The 18,549-nt window shown below is 43.7% G+C and overlaps 1 protein-coding gene across 8 annotated transcripts in view; it reads right to left on the bottom strand.

Annotated features, from left to right (window-relative positions):
- LOC139049193 (sodium-independent sulfate anion transporter-like) overlaps nucleotides 1-18,549 on the bottom strand; it is a 492,963-nt gene that overhangs the window by 213,633 nt on the left and 260,781 nt on the right. The window contains exon 1 of one of the 8 annotated variants that reach the window (XM_070524554.1): nucleotides 16,823-16,938. The exons of 4 other annotated variants lie outside the window; for them this stretch is intronic. In XM_070524554.1, the coding sequence (XP_070380655.1) occupies nucleotides 16,823-16,862 (40 nt within the window). In that variant the 5' untranslated portion in view covers nucleotides 16,863-16,938. Of the gene's footprint in view, nucleotides 1-1,414; nucleotides 1,553-6,228; nucleotides 6,335-8,058; nucleotides 8,423-16,822; nucleotides 16,939-18,549 lie in introns of those variants that run through there. 3 more of the 8 variants (XM_070524551.1, XM_070524552.1, XM_070524553.1) reach the window with 3 other exon arrangements.

Raw genomic sequence — 18,549 nt, 5'->3', positions numbered from 1 at the left:
TTATTCGTATGGGCTTACATTCGATGCACAAGTATCTACTGATGCGCTGTGCGCAGTAAGCCTGGTTGGTTTTGCTATGCAGTTTGTTAAACCGTAAGTGGAAAGAACAACAATTTTTATGCCCCTTGGGTGGACGATAAAACACAATAATTAACAATTCGCTAATGCACATACTTAGACACTCAGTGTCTGTGGTCATAACTGAGATGTTTTCAAGGTTACTGATAAGTAATCTTGAAATAAATGGCTATCCCACCACCTTTTCTTTCCTCACGACAGAGGTATTCTGAACAGTAGCCTGAAAAGTGAGGTACATGTCCTTTATCTGTTATCCAAGTTTCTGTAAAGGTTAAAATGTCAATGTCAAAGGACATGGGCGAGAGAAAAACTGAAAATATCATCTGCCTTACCCTTCATGTTTCTGCAATTGATGCGTATTATTGAAAACACTTTTTCTTGGGTGGATAAGTCGCTGTCAAATTCATTGACAGTATAATATCTGCAGCTGTCGATCAGGTCAGCCATGCTTAATATGAGTAGCACAAATAAATAAAAAAAAGAGAGAAACTTCCTACAAGCCATGCATCTGCGCCAAATATGGCATGTTAGCGATGTGGATAACTGGATAATCTTCATTTTTTCGTGCAAATACCCTGCCTCTGGACGTCCATACAAATTTCCATCAATACATGTCCATAAATGTACTCATAAATAATTTTTTGGTAAATAAAAATGATTTGTTGAACAGGCTACCAGGGCAGCCAAATCATGTTTTTTTTTTCCTTTTTAGTCTTATGACAACCAAGAAAAGTGTTCAAAATCAACATGATATATCATAGCTGTAAATGAACAAGCAAAACACTATGAATATTGCAAATGTGAATTTGATAGACTTGCTTATAAGTAAGCAATGTACTTTCTACAATTTCTACAGCAATGCCTGCAAAAGCACAAGTACTGTTTCACAATAAAACAAGCAGTCAGTCATGCAACCTTGAAGCAGACGGAAATACTACACCTAACGAATCAAGTTTTGTAACAATAATGACAACAATGCCTTCATTTTCCATTATAATTGTAAGAGAGACTGAACGAAAATCTCTGCAAGGAGCGGAACTCATTCTTTCCTTTCTGAATTCTAAACGAAAAGATGATACATAATCAGATTTCTTTTCCTTATAAACAGTATGTGCATGTCGATACAGCAGCCAATATGAGAAACTCCTCCACTGCAACACAACAATATGAATGAAAACATTTTTAGCCATTCTACGTTACAGAACCGCAGAACATCTGGCTGTATGGTTTTCATCCGGCTCAATACAGGAAGTTCTAGAGAATGCATTGTAGTATTATCCATGCAGCTGCCACAACCAAGGCAAGAAGTCTCTAATACAGAAAAAAGGGCAATGACCTTTCTTTTCCCATACCACTTCCTGCGATGTCACACATGGGAGCATCGCTCACACTCCAGGATCAAAGACGCACTGCTGTCAGGCATCACACGGAGCAAGCCAACTTTACAAGACAAAGCCGGCAAGTTCGACTGGTCAGGAATGAATTCAGGAAAGACAACAGCCACTTGTGCTATCAGGAAGCAGATGATAAAATGCAGGGCGATAGGAACAACGCTTCTCTGGGCAACCTTCCAACCTGGCCGAGATAACCTATCCATGCAGTAAAGGTGCAGTATTGGCATTGTGGAATCTTACAGTGCCGAGATAAGCACTCAGACAATACAAAAAAGACAAAGGCTGCTGTGGTACAAGGTTCTCTTACTGTACACAAGTGGAAGAAAGTGGGAATAAGCATGTTCCGACGATACGGATTGCTTTTCTTTGGTTAACTGTATTCACTTTCCTCTTTGCTGCGGCAATGACCTCCAAGAAAATGTGTGCGCCATGAGGCCAGATTGGCAAGGACTGTAGATGTGTGTTTTAAGACAAAATTGCACATTTTTGTGACTATAGCCTGCAAGAACCAAATATGGGATTAAATTTTTAAAAGTTGATCACTCTTCCGCTATTCTGAAGAGGGGTACAAGCAAAGGATCCACTGCTCTATGTTGTCCTAACACCTCAGCCTTGCGCATCTCATGGCGAGGTCAGTATACATAGACGATGAGCCCTTTCTCGAGCGAGTTCCCAGCAGCGTTCATCAAATGCCGCCTTTTCTTCAGCCAAATGCACGACACGCGGCCCACTGCTGCTCCTTCAATGCAGCCTGCTCTTCAGCAAAACAAACCAAATGCAACCTCCCCATCTGACTGCTGGACCTGAACTGATGAGAAACTGCGGGCGCAAGGTGAGCACATCTTTCTTTTAAAAATTGTCTGAAATCAGTACACATTTCGTAAGCAATAAACTTATTGTAGAGGAACGCAAATAGTAATTTTGAAGACTGAACTGAATACGAATCAAGTTGTGCCAAAAGCAAATTCAAATCAAAGTGAATAATTTTCTAATGGTCTTCAGATAATCAACAACCGACTTTACCATTAATATACACAACATTGAGATTCCAGTATTTGCTACATTAGCAAGTTTTCGACATTCCACTGCACATTATGAAGTATGGTTTATGAATGCCTCTAATGGAGCATTATAAAAAATAGCATGATTCTTTGAAGCATGCGTGGTCATCCATCATCAGAATAAAGTTTTGAAAAGCATCCTTGTAAGCCCACTAGCACATGTGTGATAGTGTGTGAGGTGTTAATGGAAATGCAAGCCGGCAGCAGTAATGGCAGAGTGAAAAAAGCCCTTATTCTCTAGTTAGGATGGTCACTGCAGATAGTATTACTATATAATTCATCCCTTAGCAGTGTAACATCGAGTGTGCCACAAGGCGCTGGTTTATCGCCTCTACTTTTCCTCATCTACATCAGTGATTTACCTGCTAGCATTAAGAACAAATTACGTCTTTTCGCAGATGACTGTGTCCTATATTCCCCTATCAAAGGCTCGAATGACATAACCACACTACAACAGGATCTCGATTTCATCACAGTATGGTGTGAGAAATGGTTCATGCCGCTTAACCTTACTAAATGCAAAGCTGTCATTCACCCACAACCACAGCTTAACCAGTCACACCTACACAATAAATTCAGCTCCTATCAATCATGCCCCGTCTTACAAACACCTCGGCATTCACATGACATTGACAGTATCATGGGCAACTCATATTGTCACCATCTGTTCAAATGCTTCACGTACCCTTGGTTATTTAAAATGTAACCTGAAAGTTGCATCACCAGAAATAAGAAAAGCTAGCATATCTAACATTCGTATGTCCGCAGTTAGAGTATATGTCATCTATCTGGCACACTTCCCAATCATATCTTACCTATGACTTAGAAGCAATACAAAATTGCGCTGCTCGGTTTATAACTTTCAATTACTCTCATGAAACAACCATAACTGCAATAAAACGTACACTTGAACTGCCATCACTTGCTTCCCGCCAGATCATCTCTCGTCTCTGCTTGCTTCACACCTTTTATTACCATCTAAGCTCCACACATTCCCTATTAAATCCACCCTTACATACATCCTCTCACTTAAGCCACAGTCATCTCATAGCAAACATTAACACCCGATCATCTGCCATGAACACTTCATTCTTCCCCGACACAATAACCCATTGGAATCATCTCTCAGAAGATATCGTGTCATGCACTGACCGTAGAACGTACCGTGAAATGTTAAATAACCATATTGCTTAATCACCGATCCCACCTACCCTTACTCTAACACGATGTTCCCCTTTTTTCACAATTGTTCCTGGCTTGTTTTTGTTTATTGCTGTTTCTTTACTGTTCTGTACATTTGTTCTAACATTGTCACAAGGATTAAAGCTCTCCCTTATGTAATGCCTCCGGGCCTTTAGGGTGAAAATAAATGAAATGTAATTAATTATATCAAACAATGTTACAATCAATCGTATTCCAAGTTAATTACAAGAAAACATTCAGTAACAGCATTAGTGAATAGTAGCAAACTATACCCATTGGCAGATGTCGGGTCTAGGCAAAACTTGAGAGCAAACAATGGCAGTTTAGTTAGAAAAGTCTGGCTTCCAGAGTGATACCACCTGTTCCACGTTAACTTCCCCGTTCTTTATGTCCACTGTGGCAGGGGTGAAATTATTTCATATTGCTTCAGTTTCATGTTTGATCATTTGCAACTGGCAATGTGAAGTATTTGAAAACTATTCTGAAAATATTTGAAGTTGCGAACAGTGACTATTTGATTGAATTGGATAATATTTGATTTGTTATTTGAAAGTTTTGAACATTTGTGCACCCCTTTCACAGCATGTTTTAGCACAGTAAATGATCAATGTACAGATTGGCCTTGTTTATTTCAAGGGTGCTTACAATTTAAAGTTTGTTCATGTATAGCATCACTTTTAGGTAGTCCACACAACACAAAATTTCACCTGTTGAGCATGTATATTCCATGAACTATAGGTCGAGAAATATGGTACATCTTATTCACTCTCTGAATTCATAACACTACGTCTATTGCAAGCACAGCATTTTTTGGAATGCAAGGTAGTGCAAATAAAGAAAGAATAAGTACAGGAAACAACTTTGGTCAACTATATTTATTAGTTGTAGGTCCATGTCAAAGTGTGTTAAACAAAGATCCCTATTATTGCACATATCCCAACATTCACCCAGTATCATGCACCTCAGATAGAACACTTACAAAAATCATTTACAGCACAGCAAACAATGCTGTTATATTGATTACTGTTATTTGTGAGGCACCTATGAAAATATGCACATATTTGTACTAACATTTGCACAATTCCTCATCCTTCCAATGTCAATTTAGTATTCATGCTTGTTCCAAGCATTCCTAAAACTCAGGAATAATTTGCAGGCACTAACTTCAATTATGTCAAAGCAGACAACGCAGTAGCCTACACAATGAAATGTGAGGTTAAAGTTCTAATTATTCTTAACTACAGCACATCCGAGAAAACTGTAAGAAATAAGTTCTGTTCAAAAGTTAGTTCAAGCGAGCAGTTTCTGCTACATAACAAGTCTGCCGACAAAGAAATCTTTATAGAGTTTAGGCAGATGACACTTGCTTTCAATATTAGCCACTGCCATCAATTACTACTTGCAGCTTGCCTGTACTTTAAGAAAGCAACGAAGAACAATTTGAGGCTGAGTTCTGTGAATCAGCTACAACAGGATGCAGACACACGTTATGTGATACATGACCAGTTGGCAGACTGGATGTGATATGTTCTAGGGGCAACTCTAATGCATGTATGCATCTTAAAGCAAGGAATGCACATTCAATGCCCTGGCATGCATTAATAGCTTTCGCAAAAAGATTTAAGCGCATACTTGAGAGCTGCCAGGAGAACACGAATACCATGGTACAACTGGATGCTAATACACACACACACACACACACACACACACACACACACACACACACACACACACACACACACACACACACACACACGCACACACACACACACACACACACACACACACACACACAAGCATACTGTGTACAGCATAGAAATAGGAGGGTCAGGTTGATGGTTCTTGTAATAGCAGAGAAGAAAGATCGTGTAGATAAACTGGCTATCATCTTCAATGGAAGGAGTCTAATTGTTTGCTCCATGTTTTGAGAAGAGGGATTGCATTTCCTTTCATTATTTCGAAAGCTTGAACAGGCTAAAAAGAACGGTGAAAACCAGAATCTGTTGTGCAAGAGAAAGCTGCAGGTGTAACATAATAGTGGATAGCACAAGCATGCAGTTAGCACAAAGTGGCAATCAAGCTGAAGTCGAGATCAAGAGATGGACTTAAATAAAATACACAATGCGCAGCCCAGATGTAACTGGTGGCTCCTTAGGGTAACAACAGAGGCTGAGGGCAGGAATCGGAACTGCAGTTGGCTGCAGAATTAGATGGAATGATGAAATTTGAAAACACACAACTGTAGAATAGACATCGCTGCTGACAGCACTCTGCTCTGCAGTAAGCTTAATTTAGTTCACTATCATGACATCAAAAGAAAATCCAAACAGTGAGACTTTGTCAAGTAGACAATCACACTGCACGCACTTGCTTATCTCTATTCTCAGAAAGATAAAGTTCAGTAACAATGCACATGTTGTCACGGCAATTAAGTTGTCTGGGACACATCAATGTAAAAAACAAACAACAAAAAGTAAAGGGTGTCACTGTACCTGACACTTTCTCGGTCAAACAAACCCTGACATACTGACTGTTCAACATGTTTCATCCGTTCCACGAAGTGTCGCTCCTCCCCTACGAGCTGCCACCGAAGGTAACTCAGGAGTGACGAGCAGGAAGGCCTTTGTGAGCTAGCAGACACTTATCAGCTACCCTCTCCACTTGTGCCACTATCAGTTGGCTCATGCTCGTGAAGCTACAGATGTCAGGATAGCTGCTTCCCAACAATCAGCACAAATGAGAAAAGAGAGAGAGTGAAAAAAAATTCACTAGTATGCATTTCAATGCCAGTGTGCAACTAAACTGTATTCTTTAATTCCATCTAGAGATAACGTCTAAATTCAGATAATTTACAGTTTCTGCAAGTGAAGACAAGATGGAGGAGGGCTAGCAATGCCTTCAACAAAACATCACCTTGACAGAGACAACAGCTGTCTTTTATTTTTATATTTTTTTGTTACAGAAAAAAGGTGTTGAATAAGAAAGATTTCTAACAGTTTGACCAGGCACAACAGACAGGTAGAGTGTTGTCCACGGTTAAAGAAAGCAGTAAGATGTGCAGCTTGCATTGTGCTTGAGCCCCACCTGTAAGTGGCTGCAGAAGCAACGAGATGGGAGCTACCAACCACATGTTATCTGCAAATCTAGCCAGTTGTGGTCTTTCAAGATAGGAAAATCTGGGCATACTTTGCACTCAAGTGCCCCCTTAACCAGTGTACCCTTCTGTACCACCAATGATCGTTATGTTCAATAAGAAAGCATTGAAGCACTGCAATGTGCTACCAACTCATGAAGATGATGGGGAATTATTCGTGTTGTCTTTCATAATATTATTACACACACACACGCACACACACACACACACACACACAAACACACACACGGTAAAGTGATAGCTTTCTATGTTCATATAGCAATATTGGTCAGCAATGCATGACCAGATATTCCGGGGTTCCCAAGTGTTCCAATTACTATTCTCCAATCCAGCAAACAGTGTGCGTAGATTTACAGAAACAGATTAACCTAGCCTAAATATTTGAACAAGAACAGCTGAACTAGTAAATCCTGTGACATGGGGTCACCTCTAACAAAAACTCCACAGCAAAATTAAACAACGTTGGTGAAAACTTTGGAATATGCTTAAGCTTTGCCCTTGAGAGTGAAACGCGATAGATTTAAAATGTCCCTGACTACTTGTCCCGCTTCCCGACAACCGCAGGTTTCTTAATTGCGTATGCGCGGAGGCGTGCGCGATGGTGTTGTTGCAAGGAACTGAGCCGGCCGCGCCGCTCGGAAAAGGGGTTTGCGTTGCAGTTCCCGCGTAACGTAATTATGTTTTCTGGTACATTCATATTAAACTCCAACGCTGTGATGTCTGTACGTTGTGTTTAGGTGGTAGCTTACGTTTTCTCTGGCGTATCTTGCTTTGAGGAATTCAGTTAGCTCAGTAAAGCACCTCTGCGCCAAGCGGAGAATCAATGTGGTTGTGGTTAGGAATGATTTTACGCCAAGCGCCGTCCCACGCCGACATCAGCCTTTTAGCGACACGCGGCCCTTAACGCTATCGCGTTAAAAATCACTGCGTTCTTGTACTAGTAGACAAAGAGCTCGGGGGCGTATTGCCCGTAGGTGCATTGTTTTCAGGGTCCGTTCAACAAGATCGCGCATTCGTACTTTTCCACAAACCAAGCAGTAGCTCTCCCTTTGTGGGCGACGAGTATCCACCATTCACGTCACTCTGCTAGCAACGCGATGGGCACAATCTTAACAAGGTCAGACCTTTGAAAGAAAGAAAAGAAAATGTGGTGTAAGTATATACGTACGCTCAAGCAAAAGCGAGGAACTTGGACCATCACCGCCTCTCGACGGCACAATGAGCATGGCAGTGTGAAGCTACGTAGTCCTTCACTAGCTGCGTGCGCGCTGCGTGGCTCATGGGTTTCGAAAGTGAAAACATGCGGAGACGAGCGGTTGCAGTACCGTCACGAGGCCTCAGAAACCGCAGTGAATGTCATGAATAGGCAGACTAAAAAATCATAAAGAAAGGAAAAGCGCTTTACTGCTTCGAAAAACACATGCTAGCACAGAAACGGTGTACTTCCTACTTCGGCCCGCTTTCGAAACAGCTGTTGTGAAACGTTGCCAACTGGCGACATGTTCGCCGCCAAATCGCGAATGATTTCCCTGGTCGGTGCATGTCGTGGTGCATGTGCTACCTCAACGCCTTTGTAGAGGAGGGGTTGGCTACCCATTTGCGTGAAAAATGTGTAGGAAGTGACGTGTAGGTTTTCCTCTTTTTACGCTTTATTTTTATTTCGCTTTAGCGGCCATGTTTTCGGGCCACATTGGCGGCTTTGTTATAGTTGCGTGCGCTATGCGTGCGCTCATGGAGCAAGGAAAACTGAGTCACTCTTTGTGAATAAGCTTCACAAAAAGTGTCATCATGGCTACTCAATTTTTTCCTTCCTCCATGTGTTCAATGTTATCGCAATCGCACAAAGAGCGACACTGATATCAGCTAGCGATAGTTTCGAGTGGTTTCGAGGGACGGACGGGACGGACTCGCGGACAACCTTCTGAAGGGAAAGCTGTAGTCCGGCAGCGTTGACAGTGCGTTTGGTTGCTCGGAACAGACGCTGAATCGACGCAGGTTCCGCTTGCGACGGTTTCGCGTTTGCACAAAAGCGGAAGAGAAAAGCCGCAGAATAAGCAATTGAACTTTTACACTCAGTGGCGTGTTCTGTCTTATCAGTTGCTAATTAGATGGTTATGTTTTCTCTTCCCCAGCCTAAATTAACGTGTACTGAAACGCGGAATTCTTTTCAGAAGTTCTCTCACTTGTGCGCGCGTCGCCTCCGTAGCTTTCCCTTCACAGCCACGAAGTTGTCTGTGCCAAAGGCGTTAGCGAGGACAGACAGCCATGAGCTGATTCGTTTTTTTTTTTTTTGAAGATCAATTTGAGTGTACTCAAGTTTTGAAATTAATAATACGGTGCCTATTTTACATGCCAGCGCTAGAACAGATCATTTTTATTTAATGTACTGGTTTCAAGAACGAGCTAAACATTGATAGAGAAGTTAGTTGGAGTTACGCCCTCGATGGTGCACATAACTTCTTTGTTCGCGCCGGAGCACGAGCTTAAAGTACAATGTTTGTTATTACGGCCTACTTATGGTATAAATTCATGAGTGCGTTACAGTTTATTTCCATGTTTTAACGGCGTGATCGTTACGCGCTGGATATTTCAGTGAACTCCGATAGAATTTAATTTTTCGTCATAATACTGAACAGGATAAGCATTTCCGTGGTAGTCAAAGAACCGAAATGTAGCTCGTAGCTTATTAAAATTTATTACACACATTTATTGCTGAGCTGAAACCGGCCAGCCATCGAGGAGCACTATAGTCGGATACAACTTTAGAAAAGAGTATAGGCCTCGCCCAGATCAGCGAAACGCGACAGCCGTTGCCTCCGCGACTAAAATAGACCCGCTCAAAAACCGCGCTTCTAGAACACGTTATTATCGTTATAAATACTTTTGTAATTTGATGAATGGTTTAGTAGAGCTCTCGTGATTGGAATGCTACAGCACATGCCGGATCGCTAGAGGAAAATAACCCCGCGCCTTCTACAACGCTGTGCGTCGTCGGCTTTTTAGCTTAATTGAAAAGGAAAAAATTGAAAGAGCAGCTCTGAATTGCTTTAGCGCTGGTTTACATGTACACTGCACATTTACTACTCGTTTTCCGAGCTTAAAATGGATCAGTTGCTATTTAACAAGTACTTAAAAATTGCTTTGTCACGTATACGGTATATACATAACGAACGAGAAGAAAGGAGACAGGGGGGCCCGATGATTATTAGTCAAACCTTAAGACGCTAGCAATGACACCAAGGACAGCATAGAGGAAATCAAGAACTACAAATAATTTCATCTATGCTGTGTTTGGAATCCTCGATTTGTTGGCTGGCAACCGCACTGAAATCGCCGACACACGGAATCTCAAAAGTTTCTGTATTGTATTAACTCCACATGCCGGATTTCTTCAGGTAATTAATTGTCTAACTCCATGCTAAACCATACAATACTAGAAGTCACCATCACCTAAACCTCGCGCCATATTTTGCCCGTACGGACACTTTTTAAATACAGTTTCTTACCTGTGTAATTGAATATTGGAATTCCTTGCATGGTCCTACACGTTCTCTTCCTTTAAACTTATCTTTAGCGACTATTGAATAGGTAATTCATGTTTTCATTTGGTCTGTATTGTTCATCTTGCCTCTATGCTTTGTCATTGTTCTGCTTTTCACACCCACTTCTGCAACAGCTCAACAGGGATGCAATATGTACAAATAAAATAAAAATAAACTTTTCCAATATCATAATCAAATGAAAGTGTCAAGGAGAAAACTGTAGAGCAACATGAAAAACTCCCGATACAGTTTTCTGTTGCTCAACGCGTGCAACATAAGTGTTTTTCCGAGCTTGAAAGAAGCCCGCGAATACATGAAAAATTTCCGTCGCCGCTCGAGGATCTTTGCGTATATTCGCGGGCTTCATTCACGCTTGGGAAATCACTTTTATGAAGCACGTATTGAGCAACATAAAGCTGTATCGGGAGTTATTCATGTTGCTCTATAATTTTCTCATTGACACTTGCATCTAATTAAAACATTCGTCAAGTTCATCAATTCATCATCATCAGCCTAGTTACGCCCACTGCAGGGCAAAGGCCTCTCCCATACTTCTCCAACTACCCCGGTCATGTACTAATTGTGGTCATGTTGTCCCTGCAAACGTCTTAATGTCATCCACCCACCTAACTTTCTGCCTCCCCCTGCTACGCTTCCCTTCCCTTGGAATCCAGTCCGTAACCCTTAATGACCATCGGTTATCTTCCCTCCTCATTACATGTCCGGCACATGCCCATTTATTTTTCTTGATTTCAACTAAGATGTCATTTACCCGAGTTTGTTGCCTCACCCAATCTGCTCTTTTCTTATCCCTTAACGTTACACACATTATTCTTCTTTCCATAGCTCGTTGCGTCGTCCTCAATTTCAGCAGAACCCTTTTCGTAAGCCTCCAGGTTTCTGCCCCATATGTGAGTACTGGTAACACACAGCTGTTATACACTTTCCTTTTGAGGGATAGTGGCAACCTGCTGTTCATGATTTGAGAATGCCTGCTGTTAGATGTGGGGCTGTTTCCTGCGCCTACTTCGAGTTCCCCAGACCACATCGAATCGCAGCACAGCTAATTGAGGAATGCAGAAGCAGGGATGCCACATTCCTGAGGCAAGACACGTGCAAACAAGTTGGCGGCCCCCAGGTCGTGTGCCGCCGGGGAACAATTCAACGCTTGACTTTTCCAGAAAGCGAAGGGATAGCCCGACACTGTTGCGAAGAAAAGGGGGTCTCGGACCAAGACGGCTGTAATGCGCCGTGACAACATGACGGCTGTAATTGAGCGTGTCCGCCTTCGCCCGCCGTCACCCCCTACCCTCTAGGCTGACGGAGCATTGCAAGTCAGAAGGCAAGACCGCAGGGAGCCGCCTGGTGTGGCACCGCGGCACGGGCGCCAACCATTGGCCAAAAATGGCGTCATCTGAGCGGACTCTCCCATTGGCCGAACATGACGCGACTTCCAGTCCTCGAAGGAGCATTCTGGAGAATTCCCCGATTGACCTCTTTCGAACTTCTTGCCGCGGGCCGCAGCGTCCGAGTTGCTGCCGGCCCGTAATGACTGTACGACTGTTACTTGACTCTCACCTCTCTGTATATAATGTAAAATAAACCATCCCAAGTTTGTTTTCATCCCGAAGTCCGTCTTCAACCCCTACACTGCCAAACGCACCCCAGCCCATTCTTATTCTTCTGGTTATTTCAGTCTCATGATCCGGATCCGTGGTCACCACCTGCCCTAAGTATATGTATTCCCTTACCACTTCCAGTGCCTCGCTACCTATCGTAAACTGCTGTTCTCTTCCGAGACTGTTAAACATTACTTTAGTTTTCTGCAGATTAATTTTCAGACCCACCCTTCTGCTTTGCCCCTCCAGGTCAGTGAGCATGCATTGCAATTGGTCTCCTGAGTTACTATAAGCAAGGCAATATCATCAGCGAATCGCAAGTTTCTAAGGTATTCTCCATCAACTTTTATCCCCAATTCTTCCCACTCCAGGTCTCTGAATACCTCCTGTAAACATGCTGTGAATAGCACTGGAGAGATCGTATCTCCCTGTCTGACGCCTTTCTCTATTGGAATTTTGTTGCTTTGTTTGTGGAGGACTACGGTGGCAGTGGAGCCGCTATAGATATCTTCCAGTATTTTTACATATGGCTCATCTACATCCTGATTCCGTAATGCCTCCATGACTGCTGAGGTGTCGACTGAATCAAACGCTTTCTCGTAATCAATGAAAGCTATATATAACGGTTGGTTATATTCTGCACATTTCTGTATCACTTGATTGATAGTGTGAATACGGTCTATTGTTGAGTAGCCTTTACGGAATCCTGCCTGGTCCTTTGGTTGACAGAAGTCTAATGTGTTCCTGATTCTATTTGCGATTACCTCAGTGAATACTTTGTAGGCAACGGACAGTAAGCTGATCGGTCTATTATTTTTCAAGTCTTTGGCGTCCCCTTTCTTATGGATTAGGATTCCGGTACGCTCGAGGTTATGAGGCATTGCGTATACAGGGTGGCCAGTTTCCTAGAACAATCTGCCCACCATCCTTCAACAAATCTGCTGTTACCTGACCCTCCCCAGCTGCCTTCCCCCTTTGCATAGCTCCTAAGGCTTTCTTTACTTCTTCTGGCGTTACCTGTGGGACCTCGAATTCCTCTAGGTTATTCTCTCTTCCACTATCGTCGTGGGTGCCACTGGTACTGTACAAATCGCTATAGAGCTCCTCAGCCACTTGAACTATCTCATCCATATTAGTAACGATATTGCCGGCTTTGTCTCTTAACGCACACATCTGACTCTTGCTTATTCCTAGTTTCTTCTTCACTGTTTTTAGGCTTCCTCCTTTCCTGAGAGCCTGTTCAATTCTATCCATATTATAGTTCCTGATGTCCGCTGTCTTACGCTTGTTGATTAACTTAGAAAGTTCTGCCAGTTCTATTCTAGCTGTAGGGTTAGAGGCTTTCATACATTTGCGTTTCTTGATCAGATCTTTCGTCTCCTGCGATAGCTTACTGGTTTCCTGTCTAACGGCGTTACCACTGACTTCTATTGCGCACTCCTTAATGATGCCCATGAGATTGTCGTTCATTGCTTCAACACCCCTCTTCCTGAGTTAAAGCCGAATAGCTGTTCTGTAGCTTGATCCGGAATTCCTCTAGTTTCCCTCTTACCGCTAACTCATTGATTGGCTTCTTGTGTACCAGGTTCTTCCGTTCCCTCCTCAAGTCTAGGCTAATTCGAGTTCTTACCATCCTATGGTCACTGCAGCGTACCTTGCTGAGCACGTCTACATCTTGTATGATGCCAGGGTTCGCGCAGAGTATGAAGTCGATTTCATTTCTAGTCTCACCATTCGGGCTCCTCCACGTCCACTTTCGGCTAACCCGCTTGCGGCAAAAGGTATTCATTATCCGCATATTATTCTGTTCTGCAAACTCTACTAATAACTGTCTTCTACTATTCCTAGAGCCTATGCCATATTCCCCCACTGACTTGTCTCCAGCCTGCTTCTTGCCCACCCTGGCATTGAAGTCGCGCATCAGTATAGTGTATTTTGTTTTGACTTTACCCATCGCCGATTCCATGTCTTCATAAAAGCTTTCGACTTCCTGGTCATCATGACTGCATGTAGGGGCATAGACTTGTACCACCTTCAATTTGTACCTCTTATTAAATTTCACAACAATACCTGCCACCCTCTCGTTAATGCTATAGAATTCCTGTATGTTACCAGCTATTTCCTTATTAATCAGGAATCCGACTCCTAGTTCTCGTCTCTCCGCTAAGCCCCGGTAGCACAGCACGTGCCCGCTTTTTAGCACTGTATATGCTTCTTTTGTCCTCCTAACCTCACTGAGCCCTATTATATCCCATTTACTACCCTCTAATTCCCCCAATAACACTGCTAGACTCGCCTCACTAGATAACGTCCTAACGTTAAACGTTGCCAGGTTCAGATTCCAATGGCGGCCTGTCCGGAGCCAGGTATTCTTAGCACCCTCTGCTGCGTCACAGATCTGACCGCCGCCGTGGTCAGTTGCTTCGCGGCTGCTGGGGACTGAGGGCCGGGGTTTGATTTATGTATTCATATAGGAGGTTGTGGCCAAGTACTGCACCAGGGTGGCCAATCCTGCTCTGGTGAGAGAGTGCGTTACCGGTTCTGGTCACCGGGATCAGGCCGCACTCCAGGCCTGTTTGTGCAATTTTCTCAACACACGGTTTTTCTGTATTTTCCAGTGGAGAATTGCGCCGCACCGGGATTTGAACCACGGTCCTCTTGCACGGGAGGCAGATACTCTATCGTCCCCGCAGGAGTTAAATAAAAAAATTAAATTATGGGGTTTTACGTGACAAATCCACTTTCTGATTATGAGGCACGCCGTAGTGGAGGACTCCGGAAATTTCGACCACCTGGGGTTCTTTAACGTGCACCTAATTCTAAGTACACGGGTGTTTTCGCTTTTCGCCCCCATCGAAATGCGGCCGCCGTGGCCGGGATCCGATCCCGCGACCTCGTGCTGAGCAGTCTAACACCATAGCCACTGAGCAACCACGGCGGGTTCCGCAGGAGTTGTACGCCTCATTTAACCTACAGTGGTGCCCTATTTGATCAGTCAAGGTGGACCAATCTGAGCTCGGTTATACCGCACGGATGGCACTCGGCTAGAGAACGTGGTATTTATGACCTGCACATGTGTGGCCATACATAATTGAGGATATATATAATTTTTTTAGGAGGGTTCCCGTCCAGGGATAAATTAAAGGAAAATACATTAAAAGGAAAGAAAAAAGGGAACATAACAGGGGATTTGAACTCGTAACTTCATTCAATAATTCTTCTTCTTAATTAATTAAGACTAATTATGTAATTATGCAGCATGCAAAAGAGATATGAGTATCTACAAGCGACGGCAAACAACATTACCTTGGTTCTGTGTAGCTACGTGACATTTGCATATTTTCACATCTTGCGACATGATAGTTGGGACACCCCGTGTATAATTACATATACTGTGTCTCTGCATGGTTTTTCACAGTGGAAATAAAAAAAAATGTTGAAGTGAGAAAACACGGATGACCTAGCCGCCGCTGGTGCTTTATTGCGATTGTCCTCCTATTGTCAGAATGAGCAGAAATGAAGCGAAAACATTAATTTACAGCCGTGCACGTCCGCGTCAACAATGATACAGTAAGCGTTCCGCCGCAATAATATTTTAAGTGAAAATGTAGAGGCAACTCAAAAGAAACCAACTGAATGATGTTAGTAACAGAACACTCTGGTAATGACACTTGAAGGAGGGGGGTGGGGTGATTATGCTCCGGCATCGCCCTCGGAAAATTCTGGAGGGGGCTCGGGAATATATATATATATATATATATATATATATATATATATATATATATATATATATATATATATATATATATATATATATATATATATAAGTGAAAGATATTATAAGAATAAGAATGACGAAAATATAAATATTAAAACAATAAAAAAGACGAAACAAACAACGAAGTTACGTATTTGTCTTATGTGTTTGTCTGAACAAGGCCCCCGTATGAGGGCCTTGTTCCAAAAGCATTAAACATTAAAAGAAAAGAAACCAAGACGTTAGGTTCGGCCGGCGTGCGCTTTACCCTTGACTATGAGCAATCCCGACCAGACGAGTTTTCGTCGAACTCTTGATTTCATCAATCTTAGTTCTTCTGTTAATTTCAGATAGGCAGATCATATGTGCATATGTGCGAGCATGTGAGTCTTGATTCTGAAAACAGCACAGCTGCTCGTCAGGCCGTTTCGAAGCACAGCGTATCGTGGCTATATACAGAGTGTCCCCGCTAACTTTCGCCAGATTTTAAACATATGCGAATGCCATGAAGCTGGACAGAAGGAAGGGAATGTTGTTTGCCATTGCTTGGAGATACACAAATTACTATTTTTCATTTGACCTAATTAGGCAATTAGTCTGAATTAATGAACTTCTCGAATATTCAAAAAGACAGAAAAAAAGAAAGGTTCAAGGTTCCACGGAAAATTTCCGCCCGCACGGAGTAATAATTATACTCCGATCACACAGAGTATAATAAGCTCACAAATGCGGGGTCGCTATAGAGGAAAAGCATTATACTCCCACCTGAGAGTTATTTCTATTTACAGTACGTGCATGCGATGAACGGTACACGGGCGTTTTTGCACTTGGCCGCCCGTCGTTTTCCCACAGAGCAAAGAGACTACACACCATGTGGTCTTTAACGAACTCGACACGTGCCAATATCCCTTCTTACATACATGCGCCTAGTAGCCGTGCTTCTCGATCGTGTCATCAAATTCCACATCTAAATGAAAAAAAAAATGGAACTGGGCGAACGTCGCAAAAACGCACCGCATTTCTTCCGCCCTATCCGCTTACAATCCATGTCCATAGTTATTGCTGCAGCTGCACGTCTTGTGTCTCCGGCGGCGAAATCCTTTGGGGCAATTGTTTTCCTCCATTCCCCTTGCGGCTATGCGCGAACGCATGCGTCTTCCTTGCAGCGCTGCGCGCGGACTTGGGTTCCAAATCGTCGGCACTGTTTCCAGGTCGCCGCAAACGCGGACGAGTCATCGGATGCTCTTCGTGCAACACTGTACGCTCGCTCGTGCGGCGTGACCGTGAATACATACGCACACGACGCGTTCAGCGACAGGTGCTGCGGCGCACAAAGCCGATCAACGGCGCGCGAGCTACAGCGAGCGTTCTTCTACTGAGCAGATGTTTTGATCCAGCGCCGACGACGTCGCAGCTCGGTCTAATTTTGTCAGCTGGGCTAGCGCTCGCACAGTGCGGTTCTGCGACGTTCTGCATATAGGTAAATGGCCACTCGATTTTATGGCGTATCGTAAATGACCTTTTATTGCTAACAGTCGGCGAGCTCATGGCCAAAACAAATTGTCCCGACTAAATAAAGTACGCGGCAACCGCAAAAGAAGATTTCTGATATTCCCGCTTTCGCAGAGCAGTATTTAGAGGGACATCATAGAGAAAGAGTAAATTTAGTCTGATAAGAAGTATTCTTCCAAATGTCTATTGTTGTAATTGTTTCAGTATAATCGGTCAAATAATTGTTACAGGAAAAAAATGGCCGACGATTACGCTTCTCGGTAATACGATCTTTGAGAGCAGCTGCTGTCTTATTTCAACAACAGGCAACCGCATACAGAACACGCTGTGCCAAGCGGAGGCGGTTCTGCGTTTCGGATTGGGCGGCACACACCGCGATCCGCCGCTATCGAGCCGGCGCTCCGCCAACGCGCCATATTATAGTGGGTCAACAAGGCTGATTTTTGGGCTAGTTGGTACGGTTTACTCATAATGGCAAAGCCTTTAGCGCAATTAAAAAAAGACAGGGACGTGACAGAGACACAGGACAGCGCTATCCTGTGCTTCTGTCACGTCCCTGTCTTTTTTGAATAGCGCTATAGGATTTGCCATTATAGTGGGTCACCGCCGCGGAGAGGTGGGGAAGGGGGGGACATTAGCAATTATTATTGAATGTTTCTTCTGAGGTGGGATGAGGAAATGGGTGGAGAAAAGGGGTACTGAGTAGAGGTCACGCATTCATTCACTCACAGACAGGCCTCAATGTGGCCGCACGAGGTTGGGGTGGGGAGCAGAAGTAAGTGGACGAAACGTTATAACTGTCTTTCGAGTCACCGCAATGGCACTGCGCCAGGTAAGGGGAGGAATAGGGCAAGAGTGGAGGCAGGAAAAGGAAAGCCAGGCGCAAGCACTGCCAGAGTCCCTCCGAGCGGCCGCTGCTTCTTCGGTGAGGTATTGTTTTCTGTTTTCTTCAAGAATCAGTGCTGTGTTGAGACTTCGCTGTTGTCCAGAGAGAACGGACATCCCGTGGGATACCTGTGTGCTGCAGTGCAGATCGCACACAGTATCGCGTGGTTTTGCTGCGCTCTGCAGCGCATCTACGCCTGCCACGGCGGTGGGCAGCAAAGAACGCCGGCATGAGCCATATGTCCGACAGTGCGTTCCTAGGCGCATGGGTGCCGCAGAATCGGCGCCGCACTCCGAAGTGCCACAACACGCGCTTAATGTCATCAAGCCGGCGACGCTAGTTT

Source organism: Dermacentor albipictus, chromosome 8, assembly GCF_038994185.2.
Source record: "Dermacentor albipictus isolate Rhodes 1998 colony chromosome 8, USDA_Dalb.pri_finalv2, whole genome shotgun sequence".
NCBI classification, from domain to species: Eukaryota; Metazoa; Arthropoda; class Arachnida; order Ixodida; family Ixodidae; genus Dermacentor; species Dermacentor albipictus.
The sequence above is the reverse complement of the archived record's forward strand: the minus strand, read 5'-3'. Positions and strand labels throughout refer to the sequence as shown.